Below are 23483 nucleotides of genomic sequence, written 5' to 3'. Positions count from 1 at the left end.
CGGGTCTGTGTTTCAGAGGTTTCTCAAAAACAGAGACCCCTTATATAAATTATATTTCTGTTGGGGGTCTGGATTAGGTTGAGTCACCACGTACACACATTAAACAAACAATAATATGGATTGCCACCATTTCCTTAATTAATATGAACAATCAGCGGAAAAGGAGCAATTTATAGCCCTCTGTCGCAGAGTTTTTGAGGATCTTGTGTTGGGTTTGTTGTTGCTTTTTCCCGTAGTATGTTGGTGTAAACAATACTAATAAGAGTATATAGACCTTGTTTTAAAATGTGTATTTATTTGTTTTGTCACAGCATAACAATCATAAATGCAAGTTCGATACAATTAAAATAATTTTAGTACTGTATATATATACTGTTTTGTATTTCAACATTGTAAAATTTATTAAAATATAATATGTTTATTAAATAAAATGAATGTTTATTAAACTTTCAATTAAATAATTTCAATAATTTATTAAACTGTGTGTTGCGCGTGGGTACGACATGTGTGACGACGGCGTGTGAAAAGAAGATGAAAACAACGTGAATACAGTATATAGAGGGCGGAAGAGGAAGACTCACTTACGAAAATCATCGAGAGATGTGTTTTGTTTTGTTTCAATATTAATTAATATTATATTAGCCTTGCTTGCTTGTATGTAGGCCTATGCCTATAATGGATATGAAGATTTTTGTCGTAATTTCTCTCTTTCAAGTAAGGTAAGACCTGCTTAAGTATTTAATCTACAACTACCTAGCTAGGGCCTAGACTATATTTATTAATATTATAATATAGGCCCTACACTACAGTAGTACAGAGTACAGCCAAGCCTAGATAGCCTAGCCTAGGCCGGCATATTACCGTTTCGGCCCAGCACAACCGATTTCTATGGCGCGCCAATGTAGCCATTGTTTGGTTCTGTAGAGTATAGTTATCGCAGGCAAAAGGGTAATTAAGAGATAGGAGTAAGAGACAGTTTTTATTCATAAAACAATTTAAATGTCATGTGCGGATCCGTCACACGTGCTATTTTATTAAAATACATTTATTACAAATTTATATACATACATTTATTTAGATAAAAGATATTAAAATTTCATTTTTCTTTTTATTGTTAATTATATTGTATCTTATAATATTTAGTTGTCATGGCGGTTAAAATGTACATGCAACGGCAAGTGCATGGCACATTTTTTTTATTAACATGAGCTGCATTGTTACTTTGAAAAGGCTTGCCAACACCGAAACGGATCGTCTTTTAGGAATCGGTGTATTGTTTTTTTAGCACAATGAGCTCTTGAACAAAACAAAAAACAATTTTGTTAATTTAATTAGTATTATTAAACATTATCATGAAATATTTTGTATTTACCAATGCTCGGTACGCAACATCGATTTTCACTATTTTGCACAAAATTGGCGCAACAAGGTACATGCAAATCTATAGTGGCGCTATATAGGCGTAGATATAGTTTGGAGATTGTACCTACAACCAAGCTTAGATGCAGCCAGTTTGTTCATTATAATTTGGCCTATACTGCCTGGCTACCTACAGTATACCTCTAATTTTTCCACAGATGGTGATTCATTGATTATAAATATGACTTGCAAACAAATGCAACAAATGGTGACACTTAAAAATTGGTCGCCAAAAAATGTATCGTTCTTATTTACTATATTGTCTTGTAATCATTTTAATTTTCATAGCCGGCTTTACAGTATTCACTTCAGTCACCACCGCTATGTTGCATATTCTCAATATGTAAATTTACAAAAAAAACTGAACATGCAACCAATGTTAAAAATGCCACTGCCTAGTTCTCTTATATAATAAAGATGTTGTTTTCAATTTCAAAGCAAAAAAAAGGTCAATTGTAATGCATCAATATAAGCCAAGTACAAGTGTACCCTCAAGTCTTCATCATCAATACTTGTTATTAATAATTAAATTATCAATAACTTCTAGTGCTCTGGCATCTAAAAACTGTTTCTGTTATGTTGGCTGGGCTACATCTGCCGGAAATGTGAGAATCAAACTGAGTTCATGCTCTGCAGAAAACGTGACACCTTCTGCTGCTTATACACAGAAAACAGCTTCAACAGTTTTGCCTCCAACTACAACTGTTAAACTTTCTACACATCATACTACTGAGGAACAAGATGAACCTGCTGCTACCCTAACACCAGATGCAACTACTAATGAATACCAACCTGTCCAGACATCTAAACAAGAACTTAGTACTACCAAAACACAATCAACCTCTGCTGCATCAGATTCTGGAAAGAAAAGCCGGAAGAAACGAGACGATAATCCTCCACCACCAGCATGTTGTCAGATTTCAATAGCACAAACAGAAGACAAATTACATTTCAATAACTCTGGGTGGAATGCCAGTTTTTCCTGCTATAATGGTTCTTCTGATGATGGTTCTTCTGATAAGGTACAAATGTATATTTCCCTCTCCTAGCCAATAATTGCTATTTTATTCACTTCAAGTGAGTTTAGGGTAGTAGTGGAGGACAACAATAATCGATCTATTGAAATTGAATCTGTTTTACCAATTAATTTGGAATTATCTCTCGTACATATGAGTAATCAGATTACAGAATTCACATACACTAATCAAAATTATTATTATCCTAATAACCCTACAAACTTATATTCCAGGTCTGCAATCAAAACGGCTGTAATGACCTCAAGTTTTTACAGACATATATCAAGACTGTTGCTTTACCCAATAATTGTACGAAGCAATATCACAGTAAGTTTTTTAAATGTGAATTGCCCTAATATATACTGCACATTTACTTTTGACAACTTTCAATGTTATTATATTGTATTCATTGAGTCACCTATCTAAGTGCACTGCAACCTATAGCCATGAATTCTGCACAAGTTCAAAACTCTCCTTGTCCATGTTTCTGGTGGTAGAACAAGTGTACAGCAATAATACTACAAATTACCCAGTGTAATTTTGACAAAGTCAATATGTTGTTAATTTTAGTTTTCCCTTCAACTAAAACCAGCTTTTAGTTTCTGGCATACGTAACCAATGATTTCCAAATGTATTGTACTCCTATCCTAAATTTGTTGTAACATTTTACAGTTGACACCTCCAGAAAAGCTGATGGTTTCATGTTTGAAAGCATTGGAACAGACAAAGTCATAGCAGCATGCAACAACTTCAGTGAAGATAAATGTTCAAGATTAAATCTGGCCGAAAACCATTGCTCTCAGGTTTGCAAATATTGTATATAAAAGAAAAAAATATATTACTTATTAGAAAAAGTATTAGTAATAATTTGTATTGTAATTCTAATGTTAATTCTCTGATGTTTGTTTTAAGGATGGCTGTTGCTGCCCTCTTGCAATATGTACTTCAATGGTTACTACTACTGTGAACCCACCTGCAGCATCTCAACATCCAAGAAAACCAAAATCATCAAACAAATCAAAGGTTAGTAAATCTAATGATTTGTTTTTTTATTATTAAAATTGATCTAACTAATAAAAGATTTAAATAATACATTATAATTAACATATACTCACATTCTTGTATGTAGGTATCTAACTAACTATATAAACATTTTTGTTTGTAATAAGTAAATATTGTAATGCCATTTTCCTTAGAGCAAGTCATTTAATTGGAAAATTATTGGCTACATCGCAACTGGTATTGCCTGTGGAGTATTCTTAACCATCCTTGTAAGGTTCATTTATGGAAAAAAGAAAAATAGCGGATTAGTAATTCCCAACTACAAGTACAGCCGTCTGAGTGCAGATTATGTGGCAGATGATGAACAATTTTAACTGAACCTATTGGGTTTTAAGTTGACTTATTCAGGTCTATGTTTTGAAAGGTTTTAAGTTGACTTATTCAGGTCTATGTTTTTATTTACCCAGAAAGAAACTGCTATAAGCAAACAGTATACTAAAATGCTGGTAGAAGATTTTTTTCTATTTTGTGTCACTGTTAAAACAGGGTTGAATATTAATTATAATTCATAATTAATAGAGTGGGGTCACGCATCAAATATAGGTTTCTTAATCAATGATAATAATACTTTACTGTAGTAGCTAGATTAACTTTCATATGCACTTTGAGGTCCAGAGAATTGGTTTAGGGTTACAGTAGGTTTGTTTAATCACATTGTTCGAAAAATACATATTTAGTACATATTTATTGACTGATTACCAGGCCTAATTTAATTTAAACCATTGGGACACCCCATCCCTGTGGTCCAGATTAGTGAGAGGGATATATATTTGCTGCATTATCAGCTGAAGTTGGTAGAGGTACATAGTTAAACTATAAATGTTATTCTGTATAATACATTCCATTTTCATTATTTATAGAAATTTTAAGTTTGGTTTTGCTTTCTTGTGTTTCTCCCACTCATGTAGTCGTTTATTGTTCAATCGTTTCTTTGTCAAAGTCAAATATTACTAGGTTGGCCCAAACAAAATTTGATATGAGTGGAAGAAAACAACCAGGAAAGATATAATAATCATTTATTTGAAAGCTACACAGTGGCACACTTCTTGAATGAAGGTGCATCCACAGTAAGTAAAATACAAAAGCAAAACTAAACCTAAATTTGTATGCAGATTTGTTTATCCAAAAGAAATATTTATTTTTATATGTATATTTGTAGTTTGATCCATTCTATGTCAAGTTGGATGTAAAAAAATGATTTATTAAACAAATGTGTAGTAGTTTTTAGACTAGTGGTGTTATAAAATGCTTTAGGTGATAGTGGGAAGGTCAGTCAATAAAATAACTTTGCTGAATGTGTGTTAACATTATACAGTTTATAAAAACATACAAACACTCCAGTAATTCTATTCGACTGGTCTCCCGGTTTCTACATTTTCTCCCAGAATACAAAGATAACTGAATTTTTATGTACTGTATATGTGTGGTCATCTGCATTAAAATAAACAAAAAGGCTTATACATTATATATTGTATGTATGCCATTGTATGACCATCTGGGCTGCGGTCATAATTTTCTTATTTTTTTTCTCAAGGGAAAGGGGATTCCCCTTACATAGCCACCACTCTTGTGACTCACACACTGCACTCCTAAACTCTCGATAATAGATAGAGGGGACTGTTGATAAAAAAACACCACCTACCCCGAAACTTGAGGTATATTCAGAGCGTCATTTTGACGATCGAGCATTCTCTACTTCTATGGAGCACCATTTATGCCTTTAGTAGCTAGCCATCTGATCTCAATTTGTTGTTCTTTTTTTTAAATTAAAATATAAATAACAAAAATAACTTTGCTTTTTCCATTAAATAAAAAAGTAGTTTTGTATTGCATGGAGGTATAAAAATGTTATGTGTATTGTATTGTGAGAAATAAATAATTAAATCGGTAGCGCATTGAGGTATTATACCTCCATGGGAGCGCATCCACAAAATGTGGCAAAATTCACGGCCGGGGAGTGGGGGTGGAGAGAGTATCCCATCGAAATAATATAAGGCAACTAACATTTCATAGAAAATATTTAATAAAATATTTTACAAACATGCTAAATTTGTTTAACAAAATCAACCATGCGTTACCCAGCAGGAATATTCTTTTCCATTTTGTCGTGTACTAATCAACGCCCAGTAATTCAAGTAATGATTTATGATATAACTTGAAAGACTACAATGTCAAATTTAATTAATATTTATCTTTTCTACTTAGAACATTGAAATGTTAATTAGTATACACTATCATTATTCGTAAAAACACAACCCGTAGACTCCCGGTAGTTGACTGTCTATTCGGCAGTAAACTAACATCAAAATAGAATTTAACGTGATTTACCATGGAGGTACGGTATAAAGCAGGTTTGCTCATTCTAGATATTCGATCGATTCTTTGTTTTCTAGAGGGCGGAAGAGAGCCAGGAGAGATTAACACAAAAGGAGGAGGAGAGAAGCAGCAGCAGCAGCAAGTGCCAAAACATACAAACACTCCAGTAATTCTATTCGACTGGTCTCCCGGTTTCTACATTTTCTCCCAGAATACAAAGATAACTGAATTTTTATGTACTGTATATGTGTGGTCATCTGCATTAAAATAAACAAAAAGGCTTATACATTGTATATTGTATGTATGCCATTGTATGACCATCTGGGCTGCGGTCATAATTTTCTTATTTTTTTTCTCAAGGGAAAGGGGATTCCCCTTACATAGCCACCACTCTTGTGACTCACACACTGCACTCCTAAACTCTCGATAATAGATAGAGGGGACTGTTGATAAAAAAACACCACCTACCCCGAAACTTGAGGTATATTCAGAGCGTCATTTCGACGATCGAGCATTCTCTACTTCTATGGAGCACCATTTATGCCTTTAGTAGCTAGCCATCTGATCTCAATTTGTTGTTCTTTTTTTTAAATTAAAATATAAATAACAAAAATAACTTTGCTTTTTCCATTAAATAAAAAACTAGTTTTGTATTGCATGGAGGTATAAAAATGTTATGTGTATTGTATTGTGAGAAATAAATAATTAAATCGGTAGCGCATTGAGGTATTATACCTCCATGGGAGCGCATCCACAAAATGTGGCAAAATTCACGGCCGGGGAGTGGGGGTGGAGAGAGTATCCCATCGAAATAATATAAGGCAACTAACATTTCATAGAAAATATTTAATAAAATATTTTACAAACATGCTAAATTTGTTTAACAAAATCAACCATGCGTTACCCAGCAGGAATATTCTTTTCCATTTTGTCGTGTACTAATCAACGCCCAGTAATTCAAGTAATGATTTATGATATAACTTGAAAGACTACAATGTCAAATTTAATTAATATTTATCTTTTCTACTTAGAACATTGAAATGTTAATTAGTATACACTATCATTATTCGTAAAAACACAACCCGTAGACTCCCGGTAGTTGACTGTCTATTCGGCAGTAAACTAACATCAAAATAGAATTTAACGTGATTTACCATGGAGGTACGGTATAAAGCAGGTTTGCTCATTCTAGATATTCGATCGATTCTTTGTTTTCTAGAGGGCGGAAGAGAGCCAGGAGAGATTAACACAAAAGGAGGAGGAGAGAGAAGCAGCAGCAGCAGCAAGTGCCAAGGCAGAGAGCAGCGATTCATTGCCTATATTTACAATAATGACGTGTTCATTTATACTATGCAAATCATTCTGCTTTATGTTGTATTAACAGTTGTGTTTCTGTTTGGGTTGTTTATTGTTTCAAGAATGACGTCGTCGTCAGTGGTGGATGCCGGTACTAGGCATACGTCTACTAGGCCTAGGCCTACAGCTTGTCCGCAAAAATGTCCAACTGTGAGGGACTCCTCCAGCCAAGGTCTAGCCCTAGCCACACTTGATAAAGAACTAAAACACCTCTGCTTGGATGATTGTTGTGGGGTTCATGGAGATAGAAAACAGTCTAGACCTAAGTTTACTTCCAAAGATCAATCCAGCGGCGTGACCAGTAGATTTAATAATATTAATAAGGTACTGATGATGACAGTATATACAGTATCATAACGAGAAGAAGAGACAAAAACATTCAAGTCAACAAAAAATCATGCACATGTGACATATTTAATATCTCATTTATTAATAATAATAGTACTGTACTGTAATACTAATATTCATATTTCACCTGCTTCCTACCTACACCTAGTAGTATACAATTGTCTGTTTTATTTATAGATAGATAAAAGTCATCCGGTATTCAAACAAATTTCTCGTAAAAATGGTGAAATAAACAAACTGAATTCTAGTGAAGTTAAAGCAAAGCTTGGTACTTTAAAGCTGAACACTCGGTAAGTTGTGTAGGTCAGTGGGTACTCCGACAAACTTTTCCACCCCAAAATAAATTTTTACCCCTTTCTACTGTAACCTTCAATTTGTCCCCCTTCAAATTAACCTTAACCTTTTCCCTTAAACTCCCCTTTAATATTTGTGTGCATTGTCATATATCATTCTAGATTTTTTTCAGCAAGATTTTTTGCAAACAAATGGTATTTTTATCTTTCTTTAGAGGGAGAATTGATATATTAAAGTCTAGACTGAAATCTTACTATAAACAACGACTGCTTGCAGCAGAGACAGGCTTCCAATCGATGCATCAACAATTTGACTATTTACTAGTGATAGATTATGAAGCAACATGCGAAGAACCAGAACCACCAGATTTTGTTCCTGAAATAATTGAGTTTCCCATTGTGTTGATTAACACAAGCACTCTTGAAGTTGTAAGTTCATGTGTAAATTAGTAGTGAATGATGTACATTGGAACTAAGTCCAATCTAGTAGATTTGAACCAATTCTCAAAATTAAAAAGTAAAAACGAATTAAAAATACTATTTATCACTCAATGAGCAACACTAAATTGTGTATATATAATGTTTATGTTTTGTGTAAAAGGGTCTTGCAAAAACAAAACTATTGAACAATGTTGCATTAACTCATTGTAAACACTATCCATTTGTATGTAATTGCTTGATGTAGTTCAGGTCTCTCAATAGTCTAGGTGCTAAACAGCAATACCACTTAATATTGGTAAAGAGATAAAAACATTTCAAACATACAGTATTATTATTATTATACTGTATCTTACATTAAGCTGAACAAAAAAAAAAACGTTAGCTGGTGTCGCTCGTAAGCGAATACTATTACTACTATCAACATAAAAAAAAGTCTAATAATTTTTATTTCTAAATAACTATATACGATAGACAAAAACAATTTCATTTTTGGTATGTACACTCATAATTATTTTTCAATGATATTTGATTTTTCAGGAAGATGAATTCCAAGCATTTTGCCGTCCTACATTTAATCCAAAATTAACCAAATTTTGTACAGATCTCACAAGTATTACACAGGTAGGTATGTGGTGGCCTCAGCTCTTCAGAACCACCTATCAATTTTGTACAGATCTCACAAGTATTACACAGGTAGGTATGTGGTGGCCTCAGCTCTCCACAACCACCTATCAATTTTGTACAGATCTCACAAGTATTACACAGGTAGGTATGTGGTGGCCTCAGCTCTGCACAACCACCTATCAATTTTGTACAGATCTCACAAGTATTACACAGGTAGGTATGTGGTGGCCTCAGCTCTCCAGAACCACCTATCAATTTTGTACAGATCTCACAAGTATTACACAGGTAGGTATGTGGTGGCCTCAGCTCTCCAGAACCACCTATCAATTTTGTACAGATCTCACAAGTATTACACAGGTAGGTATGTGGTGGCCTCAGCTCTGCACAACCACCTATCAGTTTTGTACAGATCTCACAAGTATTACACAGGTAGGTATGTGGTGGCCTCAGCTCTCCACAACCACCTATCAATTTTGTACAGATCTCACAAGTATTACACAGGTAGGTATGTGGTGGCCTCAGCTCTGCACAACCACCTATCAGTTTTGTACAGATCTCACAAGTATTACACAGGTAGGTATGTGGTGGCCTCAGCTCTCCACAACCACCTATCAATTTTGTACAGATCTCACAAGTATTACACAGGTAGGTATGTGGTGGCCTCAGCTCTCCACACTAACCACCTATCATTCACATTATTGTATTTATCATCATCTAGGATTGTAATTGTAGTTTTTGCGTCAGGGAGTTGAGTAATTAGATGTTTTTGCCCTACTCTGACGTAATTTGTACTTTATATTAAGTAAATTTTCTCGGTGGTCTGAAGGTATGAACGCCAGGCTAGTGATCTGGAGGTCGTGGGTTCGAGTCCCACCCGAGAACTACTTGCGAATTTTTTCGCAAGTATTCTCAAATGTACTTAGTATAAAGTACAAATTACGTCAGAGTAGGGCAAAAACATCTAATTGTCATCATCTAACAATCATCAATTAATTTGTATGAATTTTAGAGTATGGTTGATAGTGCAGAGTTGTTTCCAGATGTATGGAAAAAAGTTTGTAAATGGATGGACTCTAAGGGACTAGGAACCTACTATACATTTGCAGTAGCATGTGATGGGTATGTAATGCTACATTAAAATGGAAATAATAATAATGGTCAATTTCTAAAGCATAAAAATGCAGGGCACATCTAAGCACTGAACAGAAAATGTAAAAAGCACAAAAATAATTTACCGTTTTAATGCATCTATACTGTAACAAATTCCTGAATATATATAACCTTTTATTTTTTCAGGCCATGGGATATGAATCTGTTTCTGAACGTGCAATGCCATCTCAGTCAAGTTCCATTTCCTAAATTTTGCAGAAAATGGGTGAACATTTGTAAAGCTATGAGCAATTTTTATCATTTACCTCGAATGAGTCTAAAAAATATGCTGACTGCACATGAACTTACTTTTGAAGGACGCCCTCATAGAGGAATATCGGATGCAAGAAATATTGCTCGGATTGCTGTCATACTGATGGAAGATGGGTGTATTTTGGATTGTAACGATTCATTTGACGCTAATTTCTCACCTAATGCACATTAATGAATTAGAAAAATGATCAAAATAACAATGTATATGTGCTAATTAAATACAGTATAACAAAACTGTGAACTCACTTTCATACCTAGACTGAAAATCTGATTTATCTAACCCTTATTTCCGTTCTTAAAGCAAATTATATTTGAATATAGCACAACATTTGTTTACAATCTTTAAAAAAAGTACTTTTTTTGTAGGCAATTAATATATTGTTTTAGCAGAGTTTTATATACTGTATTGAGAAAGAAATTTGACAACAAATGTGTTAATACAGTTGTAATTAAATACACTTGTTTTTGTTGTGATGACAATAGGGAACTTTCGATTTGCAACAATCTAGGATTAGCATTACGTCATTTGTCTGTCGTTTGTTTGCTAAAAAATGATTCGTGGATTTTAGAAGATCAAAACAGTTTTTCAATTTTGTTTTTATCATTGTAAGCTAATCTTTTAAAAACATTTTACAGTAAATTATTTTCTCATACAACCCTCCGTTTAGAAGTTAGATTTGTTAAAATTAACATGGTATCCTGCTCTGAAGACACTTACTTTTGTTTTTTACGCTTGGCTGGTCACAACGTTTTATCATTCATGCATTCATTATAGAAATTGTAGCATATATGATAATCTGGCATAATTCTGAAAAATACATTTTTGAAGAATATTTAACATGATCTAGCATTTTTTCAAAGAAATCTAGCATAATTGTAACCAAATCTAGCATAATTTTTCGCTTTTGTGGGAGATGATAATGTGTGCTGCCACCTAATACTACTAGCATACTTTTTTGATTGACTGATTTGTTATCGCTCTGGCCGCCGCCGCGCCGCCACACTGGTGGTAAAATACGTACGTCACGTCAACAAGATGGCTTCCGCGTATCCTAGCAAGGTTTTGTGTTGTGTTGTTTTACAGTTAGGCCTAAACCTGTAATTTTGGTCAGTATGTGCCACTTACTTTACATTTATTTGTTTCTTTGATATTAATTGATCTTTTTATGGTACGGTAAACTACTACTAGCATATACAGTACTACTAGGAAATATAGCCTATAGATTAGTAGGGCCTAGACTAGGCCTAGCTAGGCTAGGCCTTATTAATATTATTTAGTAGAGCAGAGGCCCTCTCTAGTTTTAGTAGGCCTCTAGGCCTAGGACCCTAATGCCTTTTCTAGACCTAGGATTGTTTGGGCGTTCATTGAAATAATTGACACTACAGTAGGTGTGTTTATAAAATACAAATTAATACTGCATAGCCTAGGCTAGCTAGCTAGGCTAGTATAACATTTAAATTAATATATAAAAATTGTATATATTTATATTTGATTGGTTAATTATGTATCATTTGTCATTTGAATGGTTCTAATGCATTTTCAGCGTTTTTTTATAAACATATTTAGAATTGTTGCCACGAGAGGTTGTTTACTGACCCCCTATCTATGTTCGAAAATTACTCTGTAGTGCGTACCCTCCTCTCTACTCTGCGCCTTGTTCAAGATGGATCAGCCAATTAAATTAAAGTTTACTTTAGAACAGTGTGTGTTTTATAAAACAATTAATAATAATAATTTACACTGTAAGACATGTATTATGTAATGCAGGGCAGGTACAAACTTGAACCTGACCACATTCAGGATACAAAAGTGGTTTGGTCATCAAAAGTATGTACATGGTAGGAAATGACATTGTAGTGAATCATTAGGACAATGATTTAAGAGTACTGTATAAATTAAAATAATACAGTTAAATGTATCAAATATATGCAGTGAATCGTACATTCATTCAAGTGCATGTATTGAAATATTGTAATCGGATTACACTTTTATTTTCAGGTAATTGTTGACAAGACATAGGACATAGACTTACTGCTGCATGTCTAAAAAGTCATCACCGGTAAAAAGCAGTTGTCATGATGGAGGACCTCTACATTGGAAGTAGTGTAGAAGGATCAACCTCCAAAAGATCACCCCTAATTTCACGTGGAACACTCAAGTACAGAACAGCAGATAAAACAGTCATACCAAGTGTTGTAGAAGATATGCACCAGGTAAGTACAAAAAAAGTCATATTTTGTTTCCTCATTTATTAATTAAATCCATTGTGTTCAGAAAATCCCCCAACAAGTTAAGCAGAAAAATAATTTGTTTATATTATTGTTGTTGGTTTTCATCATCAGTTTTGTTTCCTAATTTAGAAAGTTACATCAGTAATATGCAATTTCAATTATTGGAACTTGATATTTTATTGCATCAATATAATATATCCTGCTTTAGTTTATGACCACTGAGTGTACAGTACATACACTGTTACAAAACCTTTCTGTTTAAAGTCTAGGAAATCTGGATATAGAATTTGTGTAACATCCTGGTGGTGATATTCACAAATGTATTGTAGCTTGGTAGTACCCTAGCTATTGCTGATCATTAGGGACCCTCAGAGGTTCACAAGACAAACATATACACAAGATGCTCTACATAAACAAAGTCTTATTACAAATCTTTGGGAGTGGAGTAATTTGGTCCTTAGAAAAAATCCTGACATGTGACGGGACTTGAACCCAGGACCCTTGGAGTGGTAGCCAAGCATCATAACCACCAAGCCACAACTCCACTCGACAATAATATCAATATAATAATACCTTCTTATAATAATAATTAATATATTATAAAAGTATCAAAACTCTAAATGTTCAAATGTGACTTACATATTTTGTGATTTCTCAGTTGCCAAATAGTGCACTGCTAATGCTACATCCAACTTGTGACTACCTACATGTGCTTAAATATTTTATAAGTGATCATTTTGTATCTGTCATTCTGTATCGCAAGAGTAATTGTAAATTAATTAATTTAATGTTTTTTTTGTACACCTCATTACTTTCATTTCCTTAATAGTAAGTTTTGCCGCATACAGAAGCTTAATAATAATTCTGTGTGCAAATTCATAATATGAAAAATACTATATGGCGCAAGCTCGAGTCAAATTAGTGGAAAAATCACTGATCCATGGCATCTTCTCAACTTGAGACACACCCAAAATGAAGATATATCCACAAGACATAATATAAAATAATTAATAAAACGTTATTGATTATGAAATCATTGATTATAAATCTCCCATTAAAATTTAACTATTACTAATTATATTTAATAACAGTATGTACTAACAATGCCATAATCAGATTTAATTTATAGAACAACATTTCCAATAAAGTGAAAATACTTTCATTACACACTGTTTGAATTCTTGTTTCTTTAAAATGACCAATCAGCACGTTGGTTCATGACAAAGTAGAATTGGGTATTATTTAAAATATTCCCCTCTTCTCAGTGTACTGTATATTATTATTATCTCACTTCCTTGTTTGCATACATCATTAAAAAAGATTAGTAAATTCAGTTATGTTTTCCTGCATACAATAAATCTTTTTTTTTTTATTATTTGCAGTCAGGACACCCTGTTTCTTTGATAGATCATGCTATCATCTGTATGCTTTCCATCAATAAATGGTTTTTTTTTTGTATTTGCTGTTACGGAACCTTGGCTGCCTGGCTGATCTTTGTACCATGTATTATTATTGTTCTATGTTCAGTACAGTATTGTCAAGGCACATTAAATAATCATAGATCATTCAACATAGTAATAGACTACTGATATAGTGGTAGATGTGTAGATTAATAAACTGTTACTGTTGGTAATATTTTTAGGTTTTCCAACTTTCCAACATTTGTTTATAAATTGTTATTTTGGTTTAAATATTTTCTTTGTATTCAAAATAATGTAAAGCATTGTAAGAGTGCTGTGATCCAGAACAACTTCCTTTTCCAAATATACAGTATACATTTTTTAGACTTGGTAAATACAGATATTGAATAAATATCGTCTATGTTGCTGCTCTGGTTGTTGCTTGCTTTTATTAATCATTTATTTTTGATGTGTAAAAACTGCTTGCACAATTGTGAAAGACACACACATTCATTTTTTGATGTAGGTATAACTATAAGTTTGTAATTTTGTTTGTAATCATGATTTTCATAATACATATTGTGTAATTCTGAAAAGGGATAAAACAGAAGGCTTGACAATTGGAATAATGATAAAATATACTGCATTGCTGTCCTGAAAGCTCTTAAAGATAAATGAATACAGCAAATTACATTTGTGTGAACAACTGCAGTAAGTTGGGAAATGTAACAAGATTGTTTACTGTTTAGTATTGTTTTCACAGATGACTGTAGAAACTGATAATCATTCATTAAGAATGAAGCTTGAATCTAAAGATGAAGAAATAAAGAAACTCACTGAACAGTTATATCAAGTTATGAGGATGAACACAAACTGGCAACGATACAATGACCAACGTGAGGTAAAAGATCAGGAAAGGGATCGAGAACGTGCAATAATGATACGGCAGCTAACGATGCATAAAGATCACATACAGATGTCTGAACGGAAAATTATGGATATGAAATCAAGCCAGGAGAATGTTTTAAAAACTGAGAATATTGAATTAAAAGCACAGTTGGAACTTAAAGAAGCTGAAATTCAGAAACTTAAGGCAGAACTAAAGACTAATAATCAGTCAGAAGAAAGTATGACAATGATCGAATTCCTTCGACAACAAGTGAATGTATATGTTGAAGATTTTAGAAAAGAACGGAAGGATCGTGAAGCTGTTCAAGAAAAGTATGAATCAACCAGATTAGAGTTATTGGAAGCTAAAAGAACTATTGACAAACTTACAGTAAGTCACTCACATTCATAATTCTATGGCCCTCTCAAACATTCTTCCAGCCAGATTTTGTCTTATTGCACTTTAGAGTAGTTGCTAACTTGAAAAGTCTCCTCTTTAATTCAAGACTCTCCTCTGTCAGCTCAGAGTTCTAATCTTTGACACAAATTCTAGATGATATAGCTTTTGTTACCATCTCTTTCTTATATTAGACCTTATTATCCTGTAACCATGTTGTTTTTTGTTATTACAGTTATTAAACAAACAAGATGAAACATCATATCCATATAGAAACTGGGAAACTACAGCAGCAAGAGTAAGTACATTTTTATTCCAAAAATGGAAACTAATTATTGTAAACGGCTCCAAATATTAATTTAATTCATTTAATGAAATAAATTTGTTTTGTCCTAATAGTCTTTTGAAGCTGGAATGAGATCAAGAGGTATTGATCATCAAGGACGCTTGCAATACAATGGGTCAGGGCTGTCTGACGATGTGGAAATCGACGGCGCTAAAACTGATGATGAAATGGACAGTTTTAACAAAGATGATCTTCAATGCCCAGCATGTTTTAAAAGTTTTTCTTTTAATAATCATCATTTACTAGTAGAACACTTAGATACATGTGGTTTAAAATAATTGTAATTAATAATAGTAATTATTAATAGCCCTGTATATACAGTATATTTTGTGCCTGTGATTTTAATATAATATATACATTAATATCAGATTAATCCTTTTTATTAATTCAATTCAATATAATTACCACATGTCCTACCTACTACTACCAAATACCCCACTGTAAGAGATCACAAGAAATTAAACACCACTTGACTCAAGTCCCTGTGACTACCAACCTGAAAAATTTGCTTTAACTTCAGTAAGAAATGTCTATACAATTGTTCCCTGCAGATTTTACAAAGAAACTTCCTTGTGATCTCTAAATGAAATAAATGCATGACGAAATTTCCAAATATTTTCATATTGTTCAGTTCATATTTATATAATATGTAATGTCTTCATATTGTTCTCAGTTTATTTGACAACCTATAAAGGGCCATGGTATTACAAACATTTTATATCAATGAATATATAATATACTGATAATCAATTTAAATATAAAAATAATTATTTTTCTTTTCTACAATTTTTTTTGCGACATCAGGATCATTGACACAATAACCAGAAATATCAATGAAAAATGATTAAATGACTTATTGAAATGGTTGAAACTACGCTTTACTGTCGTCATTAATGCTTTAACATAAATATGTAGGTTTCGTCGTGACAAGACAAAATATGTCCAAATGAACTACTGACCAATCAGAAATAACGTTCTATATCATCACTGGGAAGCTTGCCACCGACGGCAAAATAAAAATGTGGGTTTTTTGTTGCTTTTTAATAGCATCAAGAGTTATAATGACCAAATTAAACTATATTTAATATATACCAGTATATATTAATATATACCTACTATATAATTATTGTAAATGTCATGACTACCAAAATAATAAACAGTAATTAGGCCTATAATAACAGTATAATAATTTACAAAAGAAAAGTAAGCTATCGATCAATCCTAATATACTTTTTGAACAGCTATGTGAATATTGCAATATAGTTTTTTAGGATCAAAACAAGATTATTAAAGAATAAATATTGATTTAATGCAAATGCATACACTTTGCACAATTACTGGTACAAGCATCCAAACATGATCCTACCTATAAATCAATACGGTACTTCATAAATATTTCATGGATGCTTGGATGGATAAAAGATTAATTGAGAAAAACAAGTTTAATCTTTATTCAGTATATAAATAATAAATCTATAACATGATAACATTTCTTGTGTACTGTTACCTTTTTGAAGAAAAACGGTATGGTTATATAATGTGATGGTGTTTACAATTTTTATATTGTTTTAAATATTGTTAATCCATTCTAGTGGCGCGTTTCCCGCTGTTGGATGTGACGGAAAATAAATAAATAATACGACTACAATACAGTGGAGCTCACAACGTACACATTCGTGTTCGTCCGTGCGATTTCTTTTCTGACGCATAATATCCGCTTGTAGGCCCCTCTGAACTCCGGTATACACCACCTACGCAATATGTTTACCGCTGTTGAATATGACGGAAAATAAATAAATAATACGACTATAATACAGTGGAGCTCACAACGTACACATTCGTGTTTGTCCGTGCGATTTCTTTTCTGACGCATAATATCCGCTTGTAGGCCCCTCTGAACTCCGGTATACGCCACCAATACACAAATATATTCACCGCCGAATTCAGTGGAATAAACACTGTTGCTATTAGAAATGCGTCGTTTACTGTTTTTGACGGGTTAATCGTCACAAAAACATCAACTACCCAAAATGGGATACAACACACTACTAGGATTCCAACTAATAGAGCGAATGTAGTGATCATTTTGATATCCTGTTTTGTCTTCTTTTTAAGAGATATGCTAGAAAAACGTTGAATTTTTGCTGAATGACATTTAACATACACAAATATTACCAAGTATAGAACTACATCTATAAATATAATGCATAAATTCAATATTGTCACCGTTAACCGAGAGCCTTTATAGTAATTGAGGAATATGTACATTCCCCCAAATACGGCCCAGTCTAAAAAGATTGCGATTGATAAGGTGGTTTTTGTAACGTATATGCGATGGTGAAATGGTGCAATTATGGCGAAACATCGTTCAATGGCAATCATTAAAATTGCCAGTAATGTTGATACTAAAAGACCCGTGTAAGTTAGTGAACAAAATGTTAACAAAAACACGTTAATATCGCTGTAGTTTGATGTATAAATAATCAAGTAGAGGGTTGCGACTGTGAAACCCATAACACTATCTTGAACTCCTAGGTTCATTATCAGGTAATTGCTACGTTTCTTTCGGATCTTCTTCGTAGTTAAGGCAACAATTAGAGTAAATGCACTCCCTAAGAAAGCAATAATTCCAAGTATGATTATCAGCAAATATAAACCATCAACAAAATAATTCGTGTCCTCCTCCCAACTCCAGTATGAGTACGACACATAACTGGAGTTATAAGACTGATATTGACTTGAATCATTCATGATATATCGGTAAAGTACAAGATAAGCTCTTCTGAAAGAAACACAAGAAGTGTAAATTTGAAACATAATTATAATTTATTGTTTGAAGGTTTGCATGGCTCCTGAGGACGATCAAAGTATATTGATCGAAACGTCGAGAAACTCAACAGTTCTTTTCAGAACTAACACACGTGGTGTACCGCAAACTTTATATCAACATAATTATAATTACCTGGTTTGATCATAATATCAATCCAAGATTCCAATTATTTGTCTGAATTAACAATAATAAAGCTAATTTCTATCGTATGTCTTCAGAGCTGTGGCTAATGCCACAATTTAAGTGGGAGAAAGAATAAGACATCATTGTTGAATACACAGTTTTGCTATTGCACGCATCCATACATATCAAAATTACCGGAATTAAACTAGTATTAAAACTACATTTAGAAAACCGCCCAATGGAGCGGGTATCATTCCTTTTAAATCACCGCCATACTTAACTTTGTTACCCTATGTCCACGGAACTAGTCTAAAGACCATTTTGCATACTGTGTGCCTAAAGTTGACTACTATACGTTATAGGCCTACGAATTACCTTGCTTTAAAAATATTTGTTGATAATATGCACACCTATCGTTCAACGCGACTTATACTGTGTTGCGTTGTTTTTTCGAAGCTGGTTAATCAGCTATTGATTGTTGCTGGTTGATCGTCAATCACGTAGTACCGTACGTTTTTCAACAATGCATCATTTATAGACGTAATTTAATATTTTATTGATGGTAGTTCGCATCGTTTATCAGCTTTATAACGAATCTCATGGAATAAGCTTTCAGAACCATATCCGAATGTTAACTAAAACAAATTTATTGTCGAATTCACAGAATCAATTTATAGAGAGCCACCTGTGAAGTGATGCATTACGGAGGAGAGGATTGCAACATGTAGTAGACCAAATTGGTAAAAAGCATGTTGGCACACATGGCATGTCGTATAAGATTCCATACCTCAGAAGGGATTATTGAATACGATGGATACGTATCGATGGTGACAAAATATTTTCCAACGCACTCGCCTATACTAAAGCACTGCTGCCTTTGAACTCTATGTCTCTAACCGCGGTCCTCTATAGAACGCTGCGAATCAACTTTTAATTAGGATCAACAACTTTTATTTTATTTTATTTTATTTCAACAATATTTTATGAGGGTGGTCCATACAGCATCAGCTGATCATTAGGGACCCTCAAACAATACAAACAGTAAATACAAAATAAACTATAAAAACACAAAATTAACAAAGATATAAAAAATAAATATATATATATATATATATATATATATATAATATAAAGTATGCCAGCAATGAAAGAAGGATAAAAAGAAATAAAATCAGAGAGAGAAACAGGTGTTTTTTCAAAAGAGATTTAAAGGAGGAGAAATTGACTTACGAATGCTTAAAGGTAGAGAATTAAAGAAAGAAGGAGCATTGAAACTAAAAGAAAGTTTAAAGATTTCAAGGTAAGGACGAGGGATAAGAAGATCTCCTTTAGTAATTTGCCTAGTGTTCATACGGCCGTTGGAAGTTACTTTAGTTAAAAGCTGACATATAGTAAGTGGAGCAGAGTGATGTAGAGCTTTGAGAGATAGACATGCAAGCTGAAAGAGGTATCGTTCATGGAAGGGGAGAGTCTTAGCACTGGAAAAGTGATGAGGAGAGAGATGTGTAGTGGGAGATAGATCGAGTAGTAGACGGATAGCTTTATTCTGGATTTTTTTAAGTTTAGTGGTAGAAGAAGGTTTAGAACCTCACTTTCTTACGACTGTAGTTGGTAATATTAATAAAATATGAAATTTTTTTTATTTGAATTATTATATTGTTTCTGAAACTTCCGGAAATTAAAAATTGCGTTAATCTATAGAATATTAAATTACAGTATGCATTTAACCATGTAGGCCTATGCCGTTACCGGTGTAAACGTGTTTTAATGTATGGCTAAGCAGTGGATTTTACATGAATCTCCTTGAGTTTTGATGTGATTATATTAGTATATTGTGGTGCCTAGTGATTGGCTAGCCATCTACGTCACAGTCAATCACCGGAGAGAGAAGAAACTATAAATTAATATACTGTATTTATTCGAATAAAAATGCTCCGCTTTGAATACTATAAACGCCCTCCTCAAATAAACGACCCCACCCCTCCCCCATTTATTTGACTATAACATATTAAACACCAAACAAAATAAACGCCTCCCTCGAATAAACGCATACTTTTAATGTAAACATTGTTTTTAAACTATTTTAACCCTCCTATTGCCTGTTTTAAGTATGATGATATAAATGTATTACTTTTATTTTGCCAATGGAAGTTCGTAGAGCGATATCACTGTTGATTCGCATATAGATACAAATGTAGTTTTACAAGCAAAAACATCGTAATTAGAATAACACAATCACAGCAGTTAAGTTAATTAATTATGCTATTGAAGTGTGTTATGTACATTTAAATAATCATCGATTGCATTATAAACCGTTTATTGTATTTTATGAACAATTATCCCTCTCTTCACAATAGCATAATTGTATCATTACTGTATTTTTAATATACCAGCTGTCATTGGTACAAGCTGTGTGGAGGTGGAGGTGTATGAGCCCATACTAATTTGATTTAATCACTCAACTGTAAACATTATCATATTGATTGAAATCAGTAATCAATAATAAATACACTTCACGACACGGACGGGTGGCATTCTGCTGGACAAAATACCCAAGTGAAGTGTTATAACACGTTTTGAAGGATAATTTACTGTATAATAGTATTTCAGTGGTCTTTATTTAATGGTAAGATTTCAAATTTTTGTTTAGGGTTAGGTAATCAGGCTTTGTTTCCTAATACTGTATAAGCTTCAAACACATTCACGGATATCCATTTAATGTATGACCTCGTAGATAATAATAACTTTGAATGAATATATGATATTTTTAGGCCCGGATGTTGCCTAGATACTCACTGGGCAGGACATAGGCCTACAATACATAAATGTTTTAGGTGAAAATTATCAGCAGTCCCGGAACGCGACCAAACTTGTTATGCCAGGACGCGATTTTTATCCTGACCTATTCTGGTTCTTTTATTCACATCAACAATATTACATAAACAAATATACATATTCATAATTAGCCAAATCAGAAGGAACTACAAAAAAAACAATATATCATTAGGCCTATTATTTAAAAAATATAGATTTAAGACAGAAAATTCAGAAAAAAAAATTAACTTCATTATTTTTCAGTGTTTTATAGGCAGATACTAGGATGGCCACGAACCACAGATACATTGTTTTTGCCGTGCTAATTGTCTTTGGTGTTTTGTTTTACGTGAATATCGATCATTATTTATTCAATCACGACACATCACATTTTGAAGGTACGTTAAATAAACTGTTTAGTATGAACCTATACTATTCCATGCAAAAAGTCTATGTCGAGATTGTGACGTGTGTGTTGGACAGTAACATGTAGGCCTATACACGAAATTTTGCTCTTAAATTTCTTAAAATGGACGATTTTGAAAATGTTCGTATTTTTATTTAGTATTACAAGAAAGAAACAGGTTACTCGATGTTGTACGCAGTCTTGGAAACGCAAATCAGTTACCAAAAGGGAAAAATAAAACGAACTATTCGTTTGATAATGCAGGAATTGAAGAAGTAAGATCCAAATAGTAAAATAAGCATTATTATTAGACAATGTTTTAAGACCAATTAATCATTATAATTATTATGCTTTGCTAACCAAAACAATAGTTTCAACCAAAGGGACGAAAAGTTATTTTGCCTCTTTAAGAAAGGCAATTGTGTAAAGTATAGCCTACATTCTTGTAAAAATCTCTTATTAAAAAAAAATCAAATTTTAAATTTTGTAATACTGTATAAATGTATATGTCTCTGTGTACATTATCATGTTTTGTTTCGAGCCTCCTCTGTTTTCCATATGATTTTTTTTATGTTGTTTGATTTTGTCTGTTTCTTTTATAATGGAGAGAAATAAATATTTCATATTTAATATTTTATTTAAATAATATTATTGTCATCTAAGGTTTAGATTATTACAGCAAAATACAGCCAGGCCTAAACATGGACGTCTGCACCTAGGCCTACACGAGTCAATGGCCATATACAGTTTATAGTCTGATATTAATTTTATATCTTTTAACCATTTCATATTTATCATAAGTTATGAATCTTGTTATTATGTGTTTGAACAATGTTTTTTGTTTTCCAGAAACATAGCGACAAATTCATCAGTGAAAGTGATCCAGAAATAGTAGTGAAACATAGAGTAGAATCTACACGTAAATTGTGTGAAGAAAAACAATTTCCAAACTTCTATTCAGAATTTAAATTTAAAGATACAGGACACATGGTTGTGGATGAGGAACACAAATTTATATTTTGCTACATACCAAAGGTATCATGTAGTTCGTGGAAAAGAGTATTAGGTTCGTTATATAACACGCATAGAAATGGTCAAAGACATTTAAATCAATATTCTCCTGAAGAAATCAAATATCGCCTAAAAAACTATCGAAGAGTAATGTTTGTACGTGATCCTATTACTAGGTTTTTATCTGCATTTCTTCATAAATTCTACACATCCAAACCACATGTTATTGATATATGGGAGCGAACATATGGTCATCAAATAGTTGAGCAGTTTCGACCATGGATGAATTTAAAGAGTGGTCAAACAAGCTTAAATATTACCGTATCTGAGTTTATCAAATACATTGTTAAATTAGGTGAAGATTATAGAATAGATCCGTTACGAGATCATTGGTTACCGATGTATAGGTCGTGTGATCCGTGTAAATTTCAGCCAGATTTCATCGGTCATTTTGAGAATCTGGAAGTCGAGGGTCCATATCTTCTAAAATGGTTGGGTGTTAATGATTTAGTGCAATATCCAGAGTATCATGTTTCGGACGCAGCAACAAAGCTTGTAAACTCATACGCGCTTGCAGAGATGGGGTTGATGAGAGCTCTCCGGACTTACTATCACCGGGATTACGAATTGTTCGATTATTCCGCTAATGACACAATGAGAAAAGTTTTATTCGGAGAATGAATTTATAGTGTTATGTTGTTGTGTAGATTAGATTTACTGTATTTTTATTTTATAATAT

The 23483-nt window shown here is 32.9% G+C and overlaps 4 protein-coding genes across 6 annotated transcripts; all 4 read left to right on the top strand.

Annotated features, from left to right (window-relative positions):
* The first annotated feature begins 572 nt into the window (after window positions 1–572).
* Window positions 573–5287, top strand: LOC144837111 (uncharacterized). Its single transcript, XM_078692115.1, has 6 exons — window positions 573–719; window positions 1967–2441; window positions 2669–2762; window positions 3108–3238; window positions 3348–3458; window positions 3632–5287. The coding sequence occupies exons 1-6, from the start codon at window positions 667–669 to the stop codon at window positions 3809–3811; spliced, it is 1044 nt and encodes a 347-aa protein (XP_078548241.1). The 5' UTR covers window positions 573–666; the 3' UTR covers window positions 3812–5287.
* A 1773-nt stretch (window positions 5288–7060) lies between these two features.
* Window positions 7061–11130, top strand: LOC144838491 (3'-5' exoribonuclease 1-like). 2 transcript variants are annotated; one of them, XM_078693887.1, is made up of 6 exons: window positions 7061–7493; window positions 7695–7807; window positions 8026–8239; window positions 8789–8872; window positions 9885–9994; window positions 10172–11130. In XM_078693887.1, exons 1-6 carry the CDS (start codon window positions 7164–7166, stop codon window positions 10467–10469), a joined length of 1149 nt encoding a protein of 382 aa, XP_078550013.1. In that variant the 5' UTR covers window positions 7061–7163; the 3' UTR covers window positions 10470–11130. The 2 variants fall into 2 exon arrangements, with proteins under 2 accessions (XP_078550013.1, XP_078550014.1); XM_078693888.1 differs by lacking the exons at window positions 7061–7493; window positions 7695–7807; window positions 8026–8239; window positions 8789–8872 and adding an exon at window positions 8896–9520.
* A 122-nt stretch (window positions 11131–11252) lies between these two features.
* Window positions 11253–16976, top strand: LOC144838492 (uncharacterized). 2 transcript variants are annotated; one of them, XM_078693889.1, is made up of 5 exons: window positions 11253–11404; window positions 12297–12511; window positions 14693–15208; window positions 15450–15512; window positions 15614–16974. In XM_078693889.1, the coding sequence occupies exons 2-5, from the start codon at window positions 12374–12376 to the stop codon at window positions 15836–15838; spliced, it is 942 nt and encodes a 313-aa protein (XP_078550015.1). In that variant the 5' UTR covers window positions 11253–11404; window positions 12297–12373; the 3' UTR covers window positions 15839–16974. The 2 variants fall into 2 exon arrangements, with proteins under 2 accessions (XP_078550015.1, XP_078550016.1); XM_078693890.1 differs by lacking the exons at window positions 11253–11404; window positions 12297–12511 and adding an exon at window positions 14191–14451 and having other exon boundaries at window positions 15614–16976.
* A 4637-nt stretch (window positions 16977–21613) lies between these two features.
* Window positions 21614–23483, top strand: LOC144838495 (carbohydrate sulfotransferase 14-like). The gene is made up of 3 exons (XM_078693894.1): window positions 21614–21725; window positions 21893–22008; window positions 22583–23483. The coding sequence occupies exons 1-3, from the start codon at window positions 21614–21616 to the stop codon at window positions 23423–23425; spliced, it is 1071 nt and encodes a 356-aa protein (XP_078550020.1). The 3' UTR covers window positions 23426–23483.

This window comes from Antedon bifida, chromosome 3, assembly GCF_963402885.1.
Source record: "Antedon bifida chromosome 3, ecAntBifi1.1, whole genome shotgun sequence".
In the NCBI taxonomy this organism is placed as follows: Eukaryota; Metazoa; Echinodermata; class Crinoidea; order Comatulida; family Antedonidae; genus Antedon; species Antedon bifida.
The sequence above is the reverse complement of the archived record's forward strand: the minus strand, read 5'-3'. Positions and strand labels throughout refer to the sequence as shown.

Excerpts from the sequence above, each read along its gene's own strand:
- LOC144837111 (XM_078692115.1), top strand. The coding sequence starts at position 667 with ATGCCTATAATGGATATGAAGATTTTTGTCGTAATTTCTCTCTTTCAA. Across the intron at positions 2,763-3,107 it reads TTGTACGAAGCAATATCACA|TTGACACCTCCAGAAAAGCT; the intron begins GTAAGTTTTTTA and ends AACATTTTACAG. Across the intron at positions 3,239-3,347 it reads CCGAAAACCATTGCTCTCAG|GATGGCTGTTGCTGCCCTCT; the intron begins GTTTGCAAATAT and ends GTTTGTTTTAAG.
- LOC144838492 (XM_078693889.1), top strand. The coding sequence starts at position 12,374 with ATGATGGAGGACCTCTACATTGGAAGTAGTGTAGAAGGATCAACCTCC. Across the intron at positions 15,209-15,449 it reads GAACTATTGACAAACTTACA|TTATTAAACAAACAAGATGA; the intron begins GTAAGTCACTCA and ends TTGTTATTACAG. Across the intron at positions 15,513-15,613 it reads GGGAAACTACAGCAGCAAGA|TCTTTTGAAGCTGGAATGAG; the intron begins GTAAGTACATTT and ends TTGTCCTAATAG.
- LOC144838495 (XM_078693894.1), top strand. The coding sequence starts at position 21,614 with ATGGCCACGAACCACAGATACATTGTTTTTGCCGTGCTAATTGTCTTT. Across the intron at positions 21,726-21,892 it reads CGACACATCACATTTTGAAG|TATTACAAGAAAGAAACAGG; the intron begins GTACGTTAAATA and ends ATTTTTATTTAG. Across the intron at positions 22,009-22,582 it reads ATAATGCAGGAATTGAAGAA|AAACATAGCGACAAATTCAT; the intron begins GTAAGATCCAAA and ends TTTGTTTTCCAG.
- LOC144838491 (XM_078693887.1), top strand. The coding sequence starts at position 7,164 with ATGCAAATCATTCTGCTTTATGTTGTATTAACAGTTGTGTTTCTGTTT. Across the intron at positions 8,873-9,884 it reads ATCTCACAAGTATTACACAG|AGTATGGTTGATAGTGCAGA; the intron begins GTAGGTATGTGG and ends TATGAATTTTAG. Across the intron at positions 9,995-10,171 it reads TTTGCAGTAGCATGTGATGG|GCCATGGGATATGAATCTGT; the intron begins GTATGTAATGCT and ends TTATTTTTTCAG.